General features: G+C 43.5%; 1 protein-coding gene across 1 annotated transcript in view; it reads left to right on the forward strand.

Annotated features, from left to right (window-relative positions):
• The first annotated feature begins 5360 nt into the window (after positions 1 to 5360).
• The window catches only part of vps37d (VPS37D subunit of ESCRT-I), a 56349-nt gene continuing 43575 nt past the window's right edge, over positions 5361 to 18134 (forward strand). Inside the window, exons 1-2 of the mRNA XM_063031973.1 lie at positions 5361 to 5536; positions 15727 to 15898. Coding sequence (XP_062888043.1) covers positions 5438 to 5536; positions 15727 to 15898 — 271 coding nt within the window. The 5' untranslated portion in view covers positions 5361 to 5437. The remainder of the gene's footprint in view (positions 5537 to 15726; positions 15899 to 18134) is intronic.

Consider the following 18134-nt stretch of genomic DNA (forward strand, 5'->3'; position numbering starts at 1 on the left):
AGCTGTTCCTGGAGATTTACAGAGGGCACCAGAGGACTCTGAGAAGCCACGTGAGGGCAGAGTTTTGTATGATCCTAGACCTCTGGAGGCAATCCGTGAGGATCTTAAAAAGTTTCCTGATGTTCAATAAACCAATCTTGTTGTCTATCCGCATGAATGAACTTTGTTGCCAGTAGAGATTCCTGATTATTCTTAGATCCTTTCTGTTGATATTAATATCTTTAAGCATTTTCATGATGACTCTGTCAAAGGCTTTTGTGCAGTCAATGAAACAGAAGTATAGATCTTGTTGTACAATAAAGCGAGGAATCAGACAGGGTTGTGTTCTATCACCAGGCCTGTTCTCCCTGTACAGTGAAAACATCATGAGAACCATACAAGACCTACCTGGAATAAGTATAGGAGGATACAATATCAACAACCTCCGCTATGCGGATGATACAGTACTGATAGCAAACAGTGAAGTAAATTTACAGAAATTAGTATCTACCATTAACACAGAGACCAAAAGTCTTGGCCTAACCTTAAACAAAAAGAAAACAAGTAATGGTAATATCAAAGAAATCTGATGTCCCATCTGTATGATCGTATTGGGAAATGAAATCCTGAAACAAGTTCACAACTTCAAGTACCTTGGATCATGGGTAACATCTGATGGCAAATGCGAAACAGACATAAAAGCAAGAATAGCAATGGCAAGAACAGCAATTACAGAAATGAGAAACATCCTAACGAACAAGAAAATAGCAATTGACATCCGCCTCAGAACTCCCAGCTGCTACATTCATCCTGTGTTGATGTATGGCAGCGAGTCATGGACCATCACAAATGCAATGGGAAAAAGAATCAATGCAGCAGAGATGTGGTTCCTCAGAAGAATGCTATGCATATCATATACGGACGAGATAACCAATGAAGGAGTTCTACAGAGAACGAAAACAAAACGTACATTACTTTAAAAAATCAGAAAACAGCAATCAAAATTCTTTGGACATATTATGCGAAGAGAGACATTAGAACATTTCGTTACAACTGGAAAGCTGGAAGGGAAAAGAAGCAGGGGCAGACAGAGAATGAAAATGACAGATGGAATAACATCATGGTTAGAAACAGGGGAGGCAACAACTACAATTCAGAGGGTCAGGGACCGTGATGGATGGAGAAACATGATCGCCTACGCCAAACGGCAAGGCACCTGAATGAATGATGTTCAATACAACACAGCAGATGAGAGAAGTACCTTTGAGCTTACTAACTTGCCAGAAGTGAGTCTTGGAGCTAAACAGAATGGAAAACAGGCCCTTCTGCCCATCCTGTCCATTCTAACCAAGCTGCCTAACTCTAATAGCCCCACTTAAGAGGAACACAAGCACTCTCAACAAAAAGTGCCATCCATTTCATGTTTTCAGAGACTTCTACATCAACTTGACAAAGGACCTTTTCGCAGGCTAGTCCTAGAGTCTTTGGTAACACTGCAGCAGACAGAGTGTCCTGCGGAGGCTATAAAGTCTCTCAACTTAAGGCCTAAATAGACTGGGTAAAGATAAACAGTTGACTGGGTAGAGATGGACAGATACAGCAAACGACTGAGAGTTCCCAAATATCCAGAGTTGTCAGCTGACATCATCTGGAGGACATCACACCAAAAACCTGCAGCTTTCTGCTGCATTGTCAGAACCACTTTAATGCAAACATTCTGGTAACCATTTCTGGGTGTTCTTAAGTTAGACTAAGCAGAGAGGAGACAGTCTCATTGTTACTATTTAATGGTTCATTGTACACTGTAAATCTTATTCTGGCTGGAGCCGGTACTGCTAGGGAGGCAGAAATATCCAAGACTCAAGATCCAAGACCCAAGCTTCTTCAGTATTATCACCAATAGGTCTGTAGTGGGGATGTTTACAGATGAGTGCATAATCTTCAATTCCATATACAACTCTTCAGCAAACACAGCTCTATATACTGTACCTGAACATGGTAAGCCCAGATAACATTCACACATAAGCTGGTAAGTGGCAAATAGTGTTCATGCCAAGAATCCCAAGCAGTGATCATCCCTGATAAAAGAGAGTCTGATCTCCTACCTGTGATGTTCGATGTTCAATGGCATCACGTTGACCAGAAGCTCAACTGGATCAGGCACACAAATACTTTGACTACAAGGGGGTATCCTGGGGGCAAGTTACCCACCTCCTCAAAACTTTCCCACCATTTACAAGGAACAAGCCTGGATGTGGCACCATAACCTCCACTCCCTGGCACAAGTGCAGCTCCAAACGCTCTCATCCAACTCAACACCATCCAATCCACATCAGTTTGCTAACCCATCTATCACTCTCAGCATTCGGTCCTTCCACCACAGTCGCTGCTGTGTGTCTCTCCACAAAATGCTCTGTAGTTACCCTCCTAGGCTACCTTGACAGTGTCTCACAATCTAAGAAACTCCGCCATCACCAAGGACCTTTGGTTCAAGAGCCTGATGGTTGAGGGGTAACAACTCTTCCTGAACCTGGTGGTGTGAGTACTGACGCTCTTGTACCTTCTTCCTGATGGCAGCAGCGAGGAGAGAGCATGTCCTAGGTGGTGGGGGGTCCCTGATGATGGACGCTGCTTTTCTGTGACAGTGTTTCATGTGGATGTGCCCAACGTTGGGAGGGCTCTACCTGTGATCGACTGAGCCGTATCCACTACTTTTTGTAGGATTTTCCATTCAAGGGCATTTGTGTTTCCGTACCAGGTTACGATGTAGCCAGTCAATACACTCTCCACTACACATCTATAGAATTTGTCAAAGTTTTAGATATCATGCTCAATCGCCACAAATTTCTATGGAAGTAGAGGCGTTGCCATGGTTCCTTTGTAATCTGGGGCTAGGGCAGGTCCTCCAAAATAATCACACCCAGGAATTTGAAGTTGCTGATCCTCTCCACCTCTGATCCTCCTGCTTACATCAAAGGTGCTGAGGTTGAGAGGGGTGAGAGCTTCAGATTTCTAGGAGTGGACATCACCAACAGCCTGCCCTGGTCCAACCACGTTGATACCACGGCCAAGAATGCTACCTGCATCCCTTTGACCATCATCAGCTTGTATTGACGTACCACAGAACGCATCCTCTCTGGATGCATCATGGCTTGGTATGGCAGCTACTCTGCCTAAGACCACAAGAGAATGCACAGAGTCGCGGTCACAGTTCAGCACACCGCAGAAATCAGCGTCCATCCCACAGACTCCATTTACACTTCTCACTGCCTCGGTAAAGCAACCAGCTTAATCAAAGATTCCACTCACCCCGAACAATCTCCCTTCCCACCATGCCCCCCAGAGCAGATAGAAGATACAAAGCCTGGAAACACACACCTCCTGGCACAAGGACAGCTTCTATGCCATCATTATAAGACTATTGAATAGTTCCCTAATACAATAAGATGGACGATTGACGTCACAGTCTACCTCATTGTGATCTTGAATCCTATTGTCTACCTGCACTGAATGTGAATGTAACACTTTATTCTGCACTCTGCAATTCACTGTTGTAACGAATTGATCTGTATAAACAGGGTACAAGACAAATTTTTCACTCTTACTTCAGTACGTGACAATAATAAACCCATTCACCAATTTAAAAGAGAAAGTTTGACACAGAATCCTGCCGATGTTTCATTTGCCTTTCTTTTGGGTGGGGGAATATTCTTCCATCTTGCAACTCAGTCAGCTGACTGATGAATGTGTTTCCCAGATGAAGCATCAGAACAGGCAAAGGCGTGAGTGCACGGGGATCCTTAACAAGGACATGTGCTGTGAACTGGGAAGAATGCTGGTCCATAGTAGATACGATAGAGTGCCATGCTAGATCCTGCCACAGAATCTGAAAGCAAATTTGCCAGCATAAATACAGAGGCACTGGGACACTTCATGGTCTGCTCCTGTAATCCGGTGGTGAAGTGCAACCAGATACAGGCCAAAGCGTTGAGCCAGTAAACTGCAGTCATGGGAGTTGCCCAACATCTTCCAGCACACACTGAAGAATAATAGGAATCGCCAGCAACAACCAAGCCCTTCCAGATGCACAGACTATAATGTATTTAATAGACATATTTATATTTCATAACAGCTTGCTATTTACCCATTTAGTGATCAATGTATTTTCACTAAGGTGCAGTATAATGTTAAGAATTTACCAAGTTGAAACCTCTTGTTATTTTGAAGACCTAAGATAAAATCCTTAGCTGTAAACATCATCACCAGTGTGGTTTGGAGAACAGGCAGGAAAGACTTTCATTTGTAAATAGGAATTATAATTCACTCAAACCTGCAGTCTGGGTGAGCTCATATTGACAGGGGCCCCACACCACAAACCCACCATATTGGTAAAGTAAACCTATCCAAAGAATGGCTGGACAATGCCTCCATGTTTGCCACGTTATCATGGATTTAAATAGGGTGATCACCTTTTCACTATCATCTGTCCCTCTATTACACCTACACTCATCAATCGCAGGACTCACATTCCTGACATCCTGTGTAAATACACTTAACTCCAAAACTCTGCCTCCCACATGTGAATACATATCATCCCCTTCACTCATCATTTCTGTGTTCACTGACCAACCAACAATCTTAAAAATGTTCGTCTTTGCTCCCAAGTCCTTCCTCTCTGAGCGCCTCCTCCAGTCCTCCAACACTCTGCTGGCATCCCAAAGACTTTCCACTGACTCCAAGTCACAAGTCAGGGGTTAAGTGGGAAGCTGTCCATTTGCCTGCAGGAGAGTGACTTCAACTGCACTCGACTCCATCTAGCACAGAACAGTCTGTTTGACCGGCATCTTATCAAGCACGCAAAATATTATTCTCACATCACCAGTGCGCCTTTTTTCCAAAGCGCATTGCAATTGCTCCTCTAGGCCACTCCTCCCGAGCCTTAAGTCCCTTCCACAAAGAGAAAAGCAACAAACCCGTGGGATCTTCACCACCCACAGGTTCCCCTCCAAAACTCCTGACCTCATGGCGTGTGGTTCTGCCCTGAGTACAGTGAGCACACCTTCACCCACAGGAACTGTTGGAGAACACCATCAGCTTCCCAAGGGTAATTGGAGAGATGGACAATAAATACTGGACCGTGAACGAGGAACTGCTCCGTTCCTCTGTTGCTGATTATGCCTCAGCTGCAGGCAATTCTAATGCAACTACACTAACACGTTGGCATTGTTTTTGGTCCACATCATTCCCCCTCTCCACCCGCCCCGCTCCGCTCCGCTCTATCGCTCGCCGCCGCTGCAGCCCCACCTGGCGGCCGTGGCGTTTCCCCCCAGTCCCCGCCCCACTGCACACACTCCGCCCCGGTCCGCTGTCCCTGTGTCTCGGATGCTGCCTTTGGCATGGTCCGGCTCCGCTGTTAACTCGGTGGCGCGTACCCCTCCGGTGGCAGACCGGCCGCAGCATGTCCCGGGACCGCTTCGGTATCTTCAGCACCCGGCAGCTGAAGGAAGTGTTGGAGGACGAGGAGAAACTAGCCAGGATGGTGCAGCTGAGTCCGCAGGTAGGAATCGAGACACCAGTCACATTGTAATAAATCGCAGCATAGGGACCCGTGGGCGTCGGACCCTCCCCAATTTAACATTGAATTTGCACCTCTCCCAAAGACAGATGGTGTGGGGGAAATGAACAAATACTTGCATATCAAAGCCATTAATTTATTTTTTTTAAAAAAGATTTTAAGAAACACTTGAAATCTTTTTATCCAGGAGGGATGGTGATGGGACTGGAGGCGAGAGCAATGCAGAGTAATTGGGAATCGGAGCAGGTAAACTCTGGTTTTAGTTTGGAACAAAGAGTGGAGATCTGTGCAGTTGCTGGTAGCATCCACTGTTGACCGCGTTACTCACAACGGAAGGAATCTATTGTGTGCCGGCTGACGGGTTCCTTTGACCCCTGAGACTCCAGCTAACTAGCACCGACATTCAAAAGTGCCCCAGTGACAACCTATTGTTGCTGGAGCCACACTTAAGCTGTCAACAGCTTTCATTGTCTAGGCACAGGGTGTTAAATGAACAGGTGGGTTTGACTAGTAACTGTTTACATCAGAAGCAGGGAGAAGAGTGGGTAGGACAGCGCCTCAGCCTGCCTCACCTTTCGAAAAGATCATGGCCGATCATCTACCTCAAAGCCATTTCCCTGTCCCACTCCCAGACTATTTGATCCTGCTTGTATCCAGAAATCCACAGTACTCTGTCCTAAATGACTGAGCTTCCACTCCAGCAGAGAATTCCAGATTCACCATACTCTGACTGAAGAAAGCCGATGCAGAATTAACAATTTTTTTTAAAAAAAGCCATGCAGCTATCCACAAAGCAACAATAAAAATCTTGTTAACTTCCTCCTTTCAGAATTCTAACACTCTTTTAGAATAGAGACTCTCTACAAACTGTTGTTTACCTAACTCTGTCCTCCCCTCAGCTGAAGTGGTTCAAAGGAAGAGATACACACTGCGAGACAAGTTTAACATAATTTCTCTTGAGATAATGAATCATTTTCTTTTCCAAAAAACAGACAGAATCTGTATCCCTTAAAGTTCTCTACTGGAGGTGAATAACTATTGCAGATTGTCCTGGAGAAGCTGGGTTGTTCTCTTTAGACCAAGGAAGGTTGAGACCATAAGACGTAGGAGCAGATCATTTGGCCTGTTGAGTTTGCTCTACCATTCGATTATGGCTGATTTATTTTCTCTCTTCACCCCTTTCTCCTGCCTTCTCCCCATAACCTTTGATTCCCTTACTAATCAAGAAAATATCAACATCTGCTTTAATTATACCCAATAACTTGGTCTCCGCTGTTTTCTGTGGCAACAAATTCCACAGATTCACAACCTTCTGGCTAAAGAAATTCCTTTAGGATATCTTTCTATTCTGAGGCTGTGTCCTCTGGTCCTTTACTCTAACATTATTGGAAATATTCATTCTCTGTGGGCCTTTCAGTGACACCTGCCCTCATTCTTATAAACTACAACAAGTACAGGCCCAGAGCCATCAAACATTCCTCATACATTTGAGGGGAGGTGTTAGGCCAAGGGAAGTTGGAGTGAGCTTAGTTTGCTCTTTGAGCTGTAATGACCTGGATCCACTGTCCGTGTGGTGTTAGAAGTAGAAACAAACAGTGATCTGGAGATGTGGAGCACTTTGGTCCATTGTGACAAGAAAATACCACTAAAAGATAGTTCAGCTGAGGAAGGAAGAAAAATGTGGGAAATGTTGAGAATGCAGAGGAATTATATACTTAAGAAAAATAAATGCAAGTAAATCATAACTTCCATTGTCAGTACAGGAATATCACTACTGGAATAATCAGGAACAATCAGGACTTCGGCCATATTCCACCGAGATACAACACTGGGCGGCACGGGAGGTCGTTCCTACCTGTGGCCATCGAACTTGCAGATCCTCCCGTGGAGGGTCAGGCACCCTGAGTCAATAGGCTGGTCCTGGACTTATTTTCCATCTGGCATAGTTTGCATTTTGTTGTTTGATTGTTTGTGGGTTTTGTATTGCTATACTTATGCTCTGTTCTTGGTTGGTGTGGCTGTAACGAAACCCAATTTCCCTCGGGATCAATAAATTATATCTATCTATCAATATAAGGGCAAAATTAAGCTAATGGATAAAGAGGAACAAAGTGGGAGTGTAAATAAATACTAAAAAATCAGGCCTCCACTAAGTAACAGTTTTACAAATGTCTGTAATTTGATTTTTGTATGTAAGTCAGAAAATACATAAAATTCACTCAAAACAGAAAGCATACCTCCACATTCTTAGATTGACTAGCATCAGAATCATACAGGTCTGACAGGAAAGAACAAATACTAAATTTAGAAGGGGAGGGGAAACTAGTGCTGTTGTTTGCAGGAATGAGTGTATGGTCATATGCCTGACTCTGAACTTAATAATATGGGAGTTTGAATATATGAAAGGGTGTCCATAAGTCAAATGTTCTTAACCTGGGGATGGCCTGACGTATGGAACATAATGCAGGTTGAGTGCCCCTTACCCGAAATTCTAAAATCCAAAATCCTCTGAAATCCAAAATCTGTTTTGAGCACTGACATGATGCATAAGTGGAAAATTCCACAAGGTGCTGGGATGGTTCCCAGGTGATGCAGAGGTCTCTGACAGTACTGAGACCGTAATGAACATTCGGCTAATGAAAAACAGAAAAACATTGTATGAATTGAAAAATGAAGCTCTCGATGGCGTATTGACAGAGTGGATTTGTCAGTGTTGGAGTGAACGCATGCCACTAAACAGTATGCCGATCATGAAACAAGCAAAGCTCCGTCACGATGAAGGTAATTGTGAATATTCAGCATGCTAGTTGCAAAAATTTAGGAAAAGATGTTAAATTCTTAGATTTAAAGAAACTTCAAAGGTAAAGCTTCTGCTGATCATGAAACAATAGAGAAATTCATTGATGAGTTTGTGAAGATCATCACTGCTGAACACCAGAACAAGTCTACAAAGCTGATTGTTTTTATACCTTCCGTAAAACCTGAATAAATTAAAATACAAAGACAGTTTAATCAAAACATGGCATCATAGGTGGAGACTGAAAGCCTGTGTTGTTTGTTGGTGTTCAATGGCCGATGCAGGAATTCTCTAATGCTGCTATGCTGCTATTGTTACCCTGCACACATTATAGTTTCAGTATATTAATTGTATGGAATAATTTTTACTGTTAAGTACGTGTGTGATAAGCAAATCTAAGTCTAAGACTGCTTACCGGTAGCACATAAATTAAGAGTCGGAAATTATTTTGGTGATACGGAGTTCAGTAGACCTTTCCAGCCCTTTGACTCACGCCACTCCAGCAGCCCCGACAACTCCAATTAATCCTATTACAGTATATATTCCAAAATCAAAAAAAATCCAAAATTTAAAAAAAAATCATGTCCCCAGGCATATCGGATAAGGGGTATTCAACTTGAATCAACAAAAAGCATTTGAGATAGAGATACCGAAAATTCAATAATAAATTTCAAAATCTTAGTGCTTCAAAGTGCTAGGAAGCCAGAAAGATGCAGTGCTTAACCTTGCCCTGCAGAATAATACTAGTTAATAGCCTGTGTTTTGGTATCTGTTGATTGAAGATTGCAACTCGAATAAACCATCCTACTACTGTTCAAGATCCAGCCAAGCAGACTGGGGGGGTCACAATTTAACACCTTAATGTAAAGGATACTGCATCATCTAGTGCAGTCAAAATTCAGTCCTAAATTGGAGCTTTAACCAGCAACTGGGTTGAATGGTAGGTGGAGAGAGAATAAATAACAAGAGATAAAATAGTTAAAATTACGGGATAAATACTTCCCAGCAGTCATCAAAAAGAGTGCTAATTTGTTACCCAATCTGAGTTGTATGACTATAGCCAAGAACTGTGAACGCACTGCAGACCTGGTTGATAAGTTAGCGCACTTCAGATCAATGAATTGCCAGATAGATACACCATGCAGGCACAGCGGGAGATGGTGTGATGAAAGGCTGCTGGGGATGTGTAGATGGGGAGGTCATGCTGAGTGAGAGTTTGTGAAGGCTATCATGAACAGTGATGAAATTCTGCTTAAATTTAATTCCTGTACGAGTAATTCATTCTAAATTCATGCTGCACATCTGTGGCCACCGTTGGTTTTGATTCAATTAAGCCACCTACTTTGATCTGATTTGCCCTTAGACAAAAACAGATTTAGGTAAATTTGCTCGGATCGTAATGAATGAGGCATACCTTCTGTACATTCCCTAATTCGCCCATTTTTTTTAACAACTGAGCATTCTTTTCCCTTGCCACGTCCCTTTGCTTATTAAATGGTTCCAGGATTTATGCCTCCGTAGCTGTTCTTTGAAGCCCAGTTCAAGTGTGAAGATTTAATGTTTCAAACAATGATCTTTCATCAGAACCCGTAACTGTTAGAAGACAAATGCGTTTTTGGTTGGGTGTGGGTGGGTGTGAAAAGTACAAATAGAATGCCTGTGGTAGAGTGGGGACTGAACGACAGAAGGCTGGCTAATGGCAGCTGATCTCTCTGGAGGAGATGGGGATGGAATGTGTTGGATGAGTTTAGGGGAGCCCAAGTTCGGACCTGACGTTCAGTGTTTCCAGCGACTGCGGCTTTCATTTCTCACTTCTCACAGTACTCTCGTGCTCTCTCCCAGTGGCCCTTCACCCTGCCTGACTAGTTTGCTCAAAGTTTCGGTGCCAGCAACACCCATGCACAATGTTTACCACCCACGATCTACATGGGGTATTTAATCACCCCCAGAACCTTGAAGTGGAACACTGAGTTTCTGCTGCGAGTTATCGTTTTTCTCTTGAATCATTGGCCATTTAATTGTGATGCAGATCTCCCTATGTCATTCCTTGAACATCTTTTAGTCCCTTGTAAAATCTCCTTCCGAGGCTCACTCTCGTCTTATCTCATAAACTCAGATTCCAACTCTGGAGATTATCCTAGTGGATTACCCTGCTCTGCCTTCGTAGTCTGAATACTTCCATTATTCCTCAGTGACTACCACTGAACATGATGGTCCCGTTGGAGCACTGTGCGTCTGATCCTCTCAGCCATCTTGAATTCAGTAAAATCAATGAGATATCTAAATATAACTGTTCTGAAATGCTTTTGGATGTTTTTCATATTGGCTCTATAAAGAATTTTTCTTTCTCAGCAGACAGCTAACTTACGTTACATTTTTCCATCCAATTAATAATAACTTCCATGCCAAGTGAGTTTGTTGTAACTGGTGTCCTACACTGGGTTTAGGTATGTTGATCTGCTTTGTGAACCTAGCCAGGCAGTAAACTCTCTCTTTATTGGGTGAGCAGAATCATAGAGCTAATTGGGTTGGCTCTGTGGTACAATGGACTGTTGACACTCCATATCTGCGATCAATTGGTTTGAAAATGAGTTAACCCAAGCAAGAGTTTGCACATTACAGTTTCCTTCACAGAGTTGAGCTCAACTGCCCCAGCCACAAAGATGCTGTGGTCAAAAGAGCAGGTGAAAGGCTGGGTATCCTGTGGATGGGTGACTCACTTCCTAACACTCAAAGCTTTCCTGCTACCTACAGGGCACAAGCCAAAGGTGTGATGGAATGCTCGCCACTTGTCTTGAGCGCATCTCCAGCAGCCACCGAAGTGGCACAGTGGTGTTACAGTTAACGTGACGCTAGTGACCTGGGTTCAATTCCGCCACTGTCTGTATGGAGTTGGCACGATCTGCCCCGTAACCGCGTGGGTTTCACCTGAGCACTCGCATTTCCTCTCACATTCCCAATTCGTTCAGGATAGTGGGTTAATTGCTCGCGTACATGTATTAGGACAGAGTGGGCTCGTTGGGCTGGAAGAGCTCCGTTACTGTGTTGTATCTCTAAGTAAAGTAGAAGCTCTCAAGGAGTGAAAGATCATCCAGAACACTGTGTTGGATTTGAGAATCCTAAATATTAATTCCCTCTGCCACCAGCATGCAGTGGTTACCATCAATAAAATACACCGTAGTTACTCACCTGGGCTACACTGACATTCCCTTCCAAGCCCATGACCTCTAGCAGGACAAGTGCATGAGAACACACCCTCCTGCAGCTTCCCCACACACCACCTTGATTTGGAAATGTGGTGTCATAGGTGCTGAGTGTAAATCCTGTAATTCTCTATACATTGTACCAAGGAGTCATCTTCACCAGGACCATAGGCCTCTCAAGGCAGTTAGAGATCATGCTAACTTATTGCTTTCCTCTCGGTCTCTTTTGCCTGTTACACTGCTGGTGTTTAGGGTAGCAATGAAGGTCCTCCATCTCTTGGCTTCAGATGTAGGACTCTTCATTGCTGTTTCCGTAACAGTTTTGTTTTACCACTCAGGGTTGTTAGCCCTGAGCTGAACCCCTGAACCTGGAGGACCAGTGGGTCACTCTTAGTCTGGCCTCTACCCTTTGATCTGTTTGGCATGGGTGACCCTACCAAGAGCCAAAGCAGAAAACCCTGACTCCAGCCAACACAGCTCTCTGGGTCATTGAGGCACACAAGCCTCCAAACCACAACAAGGTAGTGGTCCTCTTTGAGGGTTGCTTTCCTGGGGATCCCAAATCCCAAATAGAAATAAATCAACGTAATAATCCTCAGTCTGAAATGTCGACTGTTTATTCCCCTCCATGGACATTGCCTGATCTGCTGAGTTCCTCTAGCATTTTGTGTGTGTTTCCCTAGATTTCCAGCATCTGCAGAATCTCTTGCATTGTTGAAACAATCCTGCTCTATATCATGTAAGGTATATAGCAGGGAGTAAAACTTTGAGGCCTTCCACTGTCCATCTACAGAGCGAACACTGAACTCTCCTTCTGTCAATGGGATGATGGGTGGCTGCAGGATACCCTCTCACGGGAGGACGGGGAAAACGTAAGCGGTAGAGAAGGAGATTGCACCCTATGCCTTCAGAACAAATGGCCATTCTTCCTCAGTGCTTACATTCACATGATGTCCATGCTTTAGTGATACAATATTGGCCTGTTTGTGAGTAATGAGCTGTGAGAAATTATGAATGCAGATCAACAGGTAAGAGATTGATTTTTCTGGCAGACAATAATATTAATAATTAACCAGTCAACTAATTTGTAGTGGATGGTAAAGGAAGCGGGCAATATTATAAATGATTTTAGGAAATGCAAAGGACGGTGACCCAAGTAAACTCACTCTGTTCGGTAACACTCACCAACTGACGCCCAAGGTGGTGCGGTCTTTTATTGATTCTATAATGAATTTATTGAATACGCCTACAAGAAAATGAATCTCGGGGTTGTATATGGTGACATATATGTACTTTGATAATAAATTTACTTTGTACTATGAACTGTTGTCTGTCAGAAGCCTTGGTCCTGTCTCTACCAGAAATAGAAATGGCTGAGCTGCCCTGGTCTGTTTAGGCTCCCTGTCTCAATACAATTACCGTCAAACTGCTTCATAGTTAGGGAATCCTTTTCATCTCAGCTCGCTTATTTTTAATCTTGCCACCTTTAGCTAACATTCCTTGCAATTTAAACCCTTCAGCACAATCAGCAATTAAGTAACATCTGTTTTATCAACAAAAGTTCCTGATGACGTCCCTGAGCTAGTTGCTGCTGAGTGGATCAGTAATCCAAGCAAAACACCGCAGATGCCGGAAACCTGAAATAAATGTTCCGCAGATTGATCACTATCTATGGAGGGAGAAACAGTGATGATGTTTCACTAGAAATGGGAAAAGTTAGAAACAGAACAAGTTTGAAGCTGCTGACAGAAGGGAAGACCAAAAGGGAAGGTCTATGAGAGGATAATGGTCAGGAGATAAAAACTCATGGAATTCGGGTGCAATTGCTGGAGGATAGAACAGAGAATAAACTGGTGCCCTTTTTTGAGGATGAAAGTAGGTGGAAACAATCAAATTTCAAATTAGCAGAAGAGAAAATGAAAAAAAGAATTGTATACAGATGTATGGCTGGAATGGCTGTGTACTTGTTGAATTCGGCGTTAAGTCTGGAAGGCTGTGATATGTTCAATCAGTGAGGAGCTGTGGCTCAAGCTTATGTTGAGCTGTTAAGGAATAGCACAGGTTAGGGGCAGAGGTCAGATTCCTCTTTCATTCTCTTCTTCAGACAGTTAACTTTACGTGATATATCTTGCATCTTTCTTCTGTGGTTTCTAAAAATGATCATGCCAAACAGGTTGCTATAACTAACAGAATAGAAACAGAAAGTTCAGGGTGTGCCTCTTCATGATCTGGTGATGCATCAGTAAGGGAAATTCGTATTGATGAATAGCGGATAGATAGTGGACTCAAAGGTTATGGGGAGAAGGCAGGAACTGGATACTGATTGTGGATGATCAGCCATGATCACAGTGAATGGCGGTGCTGGCTCGAAGGGCCGAATGGCCTACTCCTGCACCTATTGTCTATTGTCTACTGACATTGGTAAATAGGAATCTGGTACACATGCATCAAATTGTCTGTTTGAGATTGTACGGTGGACCATTTGGCTTATTGATTCTATGCAAGCTCGATGTTAATTAATTCCTTAAATCCTGTTCTCCTGCTCTTTCCCTATGTATTTAATTCATGCTGGTCTAATTCTCTTTTGAAAGGCATAAGCAACTCTTCAGCTACCATTACACACAGAAAATATCCAGATCAAACCACACTGGGTACAAAATACATATTTTTCTTTGCATGGCACTTCAACATCCATCCTCAATCCACTCTATCGTCTACATCTCCCTTGAAATCTGTGCCCTCTATTAGGAGCACCTTTCGTCCATTGATTTTATCCAAACATGCCGTAGCCCTTTTGCCTATATCCCTTTGTTCTTGCATGCTTTGTGAGAAATGCTAATATAAGGCTTGCAACACTATTGCTCTTGGTTACACGGTGCATTTTTTTGTTGCTCCTGAAGGCACGGGAAATTGCAGAAAGTCGGTCACACCCTAAATGCGTACTTGTTCAAAAACTGAGTGAGAAAAGTATGCACGTTCTGTATACGTATCCTTGAGGAAAGGACACAAAGTTAAATTGCTGAAGTTGTGACATACAGTAGACAGCTTTTTACCAGAAATGGATATGCTACAAGTGTAAGATATTGCAACATGAATGTTGGAAACAGCCAGCAGTGTTTCCTATTCTACATCTGTCTGTATCTCTCCTCTGTTCTGTGTCCTCAGTCATCTCTGAATAATTTTGAAGCATTATCAGTTTTATTTTTTAGTAAATCTTACATCATGTGATTACTGACTTAACACTGCTGTGGTCACAAAACACCTCAGCAGACATGTAAAATACTTAACTGATGATGGTGACTATTTATATCCTATAACAAGAGCCAGTAGTCACCAGTTTACAGTGCAGAAGCTGGTCCAGCTTCCTGCCTCACAAAGGTACACAGCCACATGTATGCACAGACCATCATCAGGTAGCACAGATAATGTTTCTGTCCTGATAACAACAGTGGGAAAAGGCATGTGTGTGTGTGTGTGTGTGTGTGTGTGTGTGTGTGTGTGTGTGTATGTATTACCTAAGGAATCAGAGTCCATTATGTGCTCCTTGCAACCGAAGATCTATTAAAGATTCATTAGGTGGCCACTTCATTCCTGCCAAATCTTTCAGATCCAGATTTAGACCTAGATTTATTTGTCACATGTACATAGAAACATACAGTGAAAAGTGACATTGTGTTCAGACCTAGGAATGTTGCTGGGGGCAGCCCTGCAAGAGTTCCCACATATTCTGGCACCACCATAACATGTCCAAGTGATTTGGAGATTGGCATTTGAACAATGTACCAAAATGGAATTGTTAAGCTGCAAAAGTCTCGCTGATGTGAAGGAACTTCAGTGTTCATTGTGTTCCTGTGGTTAGTCATTCTGAGCTGCTCTCCTCTCTCTCTTCAACGAGCTTTGCATTTAGCAAAGACACCCAGAGACGACAAGCCACGCGCCATTCTAAAAAGTTTGAAGTCAGTAGAAGTGGATGGTTATAGTAGAGCGGTGTTATAAAGTAATCACCTTTGAGCAAACAGGCGGACATTTTTAAGTACAAGATGTATCTAAAACTATCACCTGAAGAGCCACCGCTGTGGATAACATGCTGCTGGAAAGGACACGGAGGAGCTACGTCCTCTGTGTGAGGTGGCCGCACATCTCTGGGGCTGATGCGTGTGTTTGCGATTTAGTTACAGGCACTCCAGAAGGAGCGGGAGATGATCCTAGCCAACAACCGGAGCATGGCAGAGAAGAATCTTGGCATGCAGCCTTTGCTGGACACCAACAAACTGCACTTGGCCACCAAGTACCAGGAGCTGCTGGAGGTAACTACAGTATGTGCAGAGAAGCAGAGAAAAGTGGGTAAGTTCCTCTTCTTCTGTAATGGCTGGGCAAGACTTTGAATACTGACTTCTCAAACTTCCGTTAATGCCCCACCTCCCCCTCGTACCCCATCCGTTATGTATTTATATACACACATTCTTTTTCTCTCTCTCCTTTTTCTCCCTCTGTCCCTCTCACTATATCTCTTGCCCATCCTCTGGGTCCCCCCCTCCCCCTTTTCTTTCTCCCTGGGCCTCCTGTCCCATGATCCTCTCCTATCCCTTTTGCCAATCACCTGTCCAGCTCTTGGCTCCATCCCTCCCCCTCCTGTCTTCTCCTATCATTTTCGATCTCCCCCTCTACCTCCCACTTTCAAATCTCTTACTAGCTCTTCCTTCAGTTAGTCCTGACGAAGAGTCTCGGCCCGAAACGTCGACTGTACCTCTTCCTAGAGATGCTGCCTGGCGTGCTGCGTTCACCAGCAACTTTTATGTGTGTCATTTGAATATGACTGGCTTCTTCCTGCTAAGTACTGAATCAAAGATACAAAGAAAGGAAAATAGCAAAGCTGTGTCAGTCCATGACCTCCTGTTGTGCCAAGAAGAGGCCGCCCTCAGGGTGGAGGAACAACACCTTATATTCCATCTGGGTAGCCTCCAACCTGATGGCATGAATATCGATTTCTTCTGGTGAAAAAAATTCCCTCCCCCCCCCCCCACTTCTATTCCTCACTCTGGCCTCTTTCCTCTTCTCGCCTGCCTATCCCCTCCCCTGGGTTACCCCCCCTTTCCCTTTCACCTATGGTCCACTCTCCTCTCCCATCAGATTTCTTCCTCTCCAGCCCTTTATCTTTCCCACCCACCTAGCTTCGCCTATCATCTTCTAGCTAGCCTCCTTCCCCTCCCCCCATCTTTTTTTATTCTGGCGTCTTCCCCTCTCCTTTCCAGTTCTGAAACGTTGACTGTCTGTTCATTTCCATAGATGCTGCCTAACCTGCCAAGTTCCTCCAGCATTTTGTGTGTTTTGCAAACCAGTTGAGTACTTGAAATGTTTTTCTTGCTTCTGATGATATTTGCTGGAGCACCAAATGTTAAAACAAGATGATCTATAGCTTGTTCTACATATAGAGCATCTATGTGATCTTATTGCTGATAGTGAGCTGCCAAGAGCTAGTTTGAAAACCAAAGTTTCGTGGTTTAGGTCTGGCGGTGGTGTAGTAGTTAAGTTACCGGACTTGTAACCTGAGTCCTGAATTCAAATCCTGCTGTGGGCCTGTGGAATTTAAATTAATAAACTGCTTTGTGGAAAGAATAACTAGTCTTATCCAAAAAAAACTGCAGATACTTTAAACCTGAAACCGAAAGTGCTGGAAAAACCAAGTTAATTTTCAATAGCAGAGAAAGGGCGGGGGGGGGGTAGAACAAGGGGAATATTTCTGAAAGGGTAAGAGCAGATGACTAACTGCGGAAGTTAAAATCAGATTAAGTTTCTTTGTTTTTGTTACTCGTGGTAAATCTGTGAGGAATGTCTGTTAGGCTAGACTGAGAGAAAAACTCAATCAAAATGATAAAAGGTAGAAGTGGCCAGTTTTGTGACAGAAAGTTAGAATGAGTTACCTAAAGTTGGAAAATTCGATAATGAATCCTGAAAGCCAGAATTGGTCTTAACAACTAGCCTTAGTGATGAAGACTGTTAAAAATATATATATTATCACTAATCTGCTTCAAGACCCATTGCGATTTGCCTATCACCATAATAGGTCAATGGCAGATGCAATCTCAATGGCTCTCCACGTGGCTTTAGACCAACTGGACAACACAAACACCTATGTCAGAATGTTGTTCATTGACTATAGCTCAGCATTTAATACCATCATTCCCCAATCCTGATTGAGAAGTTGCAGAGCCTGGGCCTCTGTACCTCCCTCTGCAATTGGATCCTCCACTTCCTAACCGGAAGACCACAATCTGTGTGGATTGGTGATAATAATCTTCTCGCTGACGATCAACACTGGTGCACCTCAGGGGTGTGCGCTTAGCCCACTGCTCTACTCTCTATATACCCATGACTGTGTGGCTAGGTATAGCTCAAATATTGTCTATAAATTTGCTCATGATACAACCGTTATTGGTAGAATCTCAGGTGGTGACGAGAGGGCGTACAGGAGTGAGATATGACAACTAGTGGAGTGGTGTCGTAGCAACAACCTGGCACTTAATGAAAAAGCTGATTGTGGACTTCAGGAAGTGTGAGACGAACGAACAAATACCAATCC

This window comes from Mobula hypostoma, chromosome 23 (assembly GCF_963921235.1).
Source record: "Mobula hypostoma chromosome 23, sMobHyp1.1, whole genome shotgun sequence".
Taxonomy (NCBI): Eukaryota; Metazoa; Chordata; class Chondrichthyes; order Myliobatiformes; family Myliobatidae; genus Mobula; species Mobula hypostoma.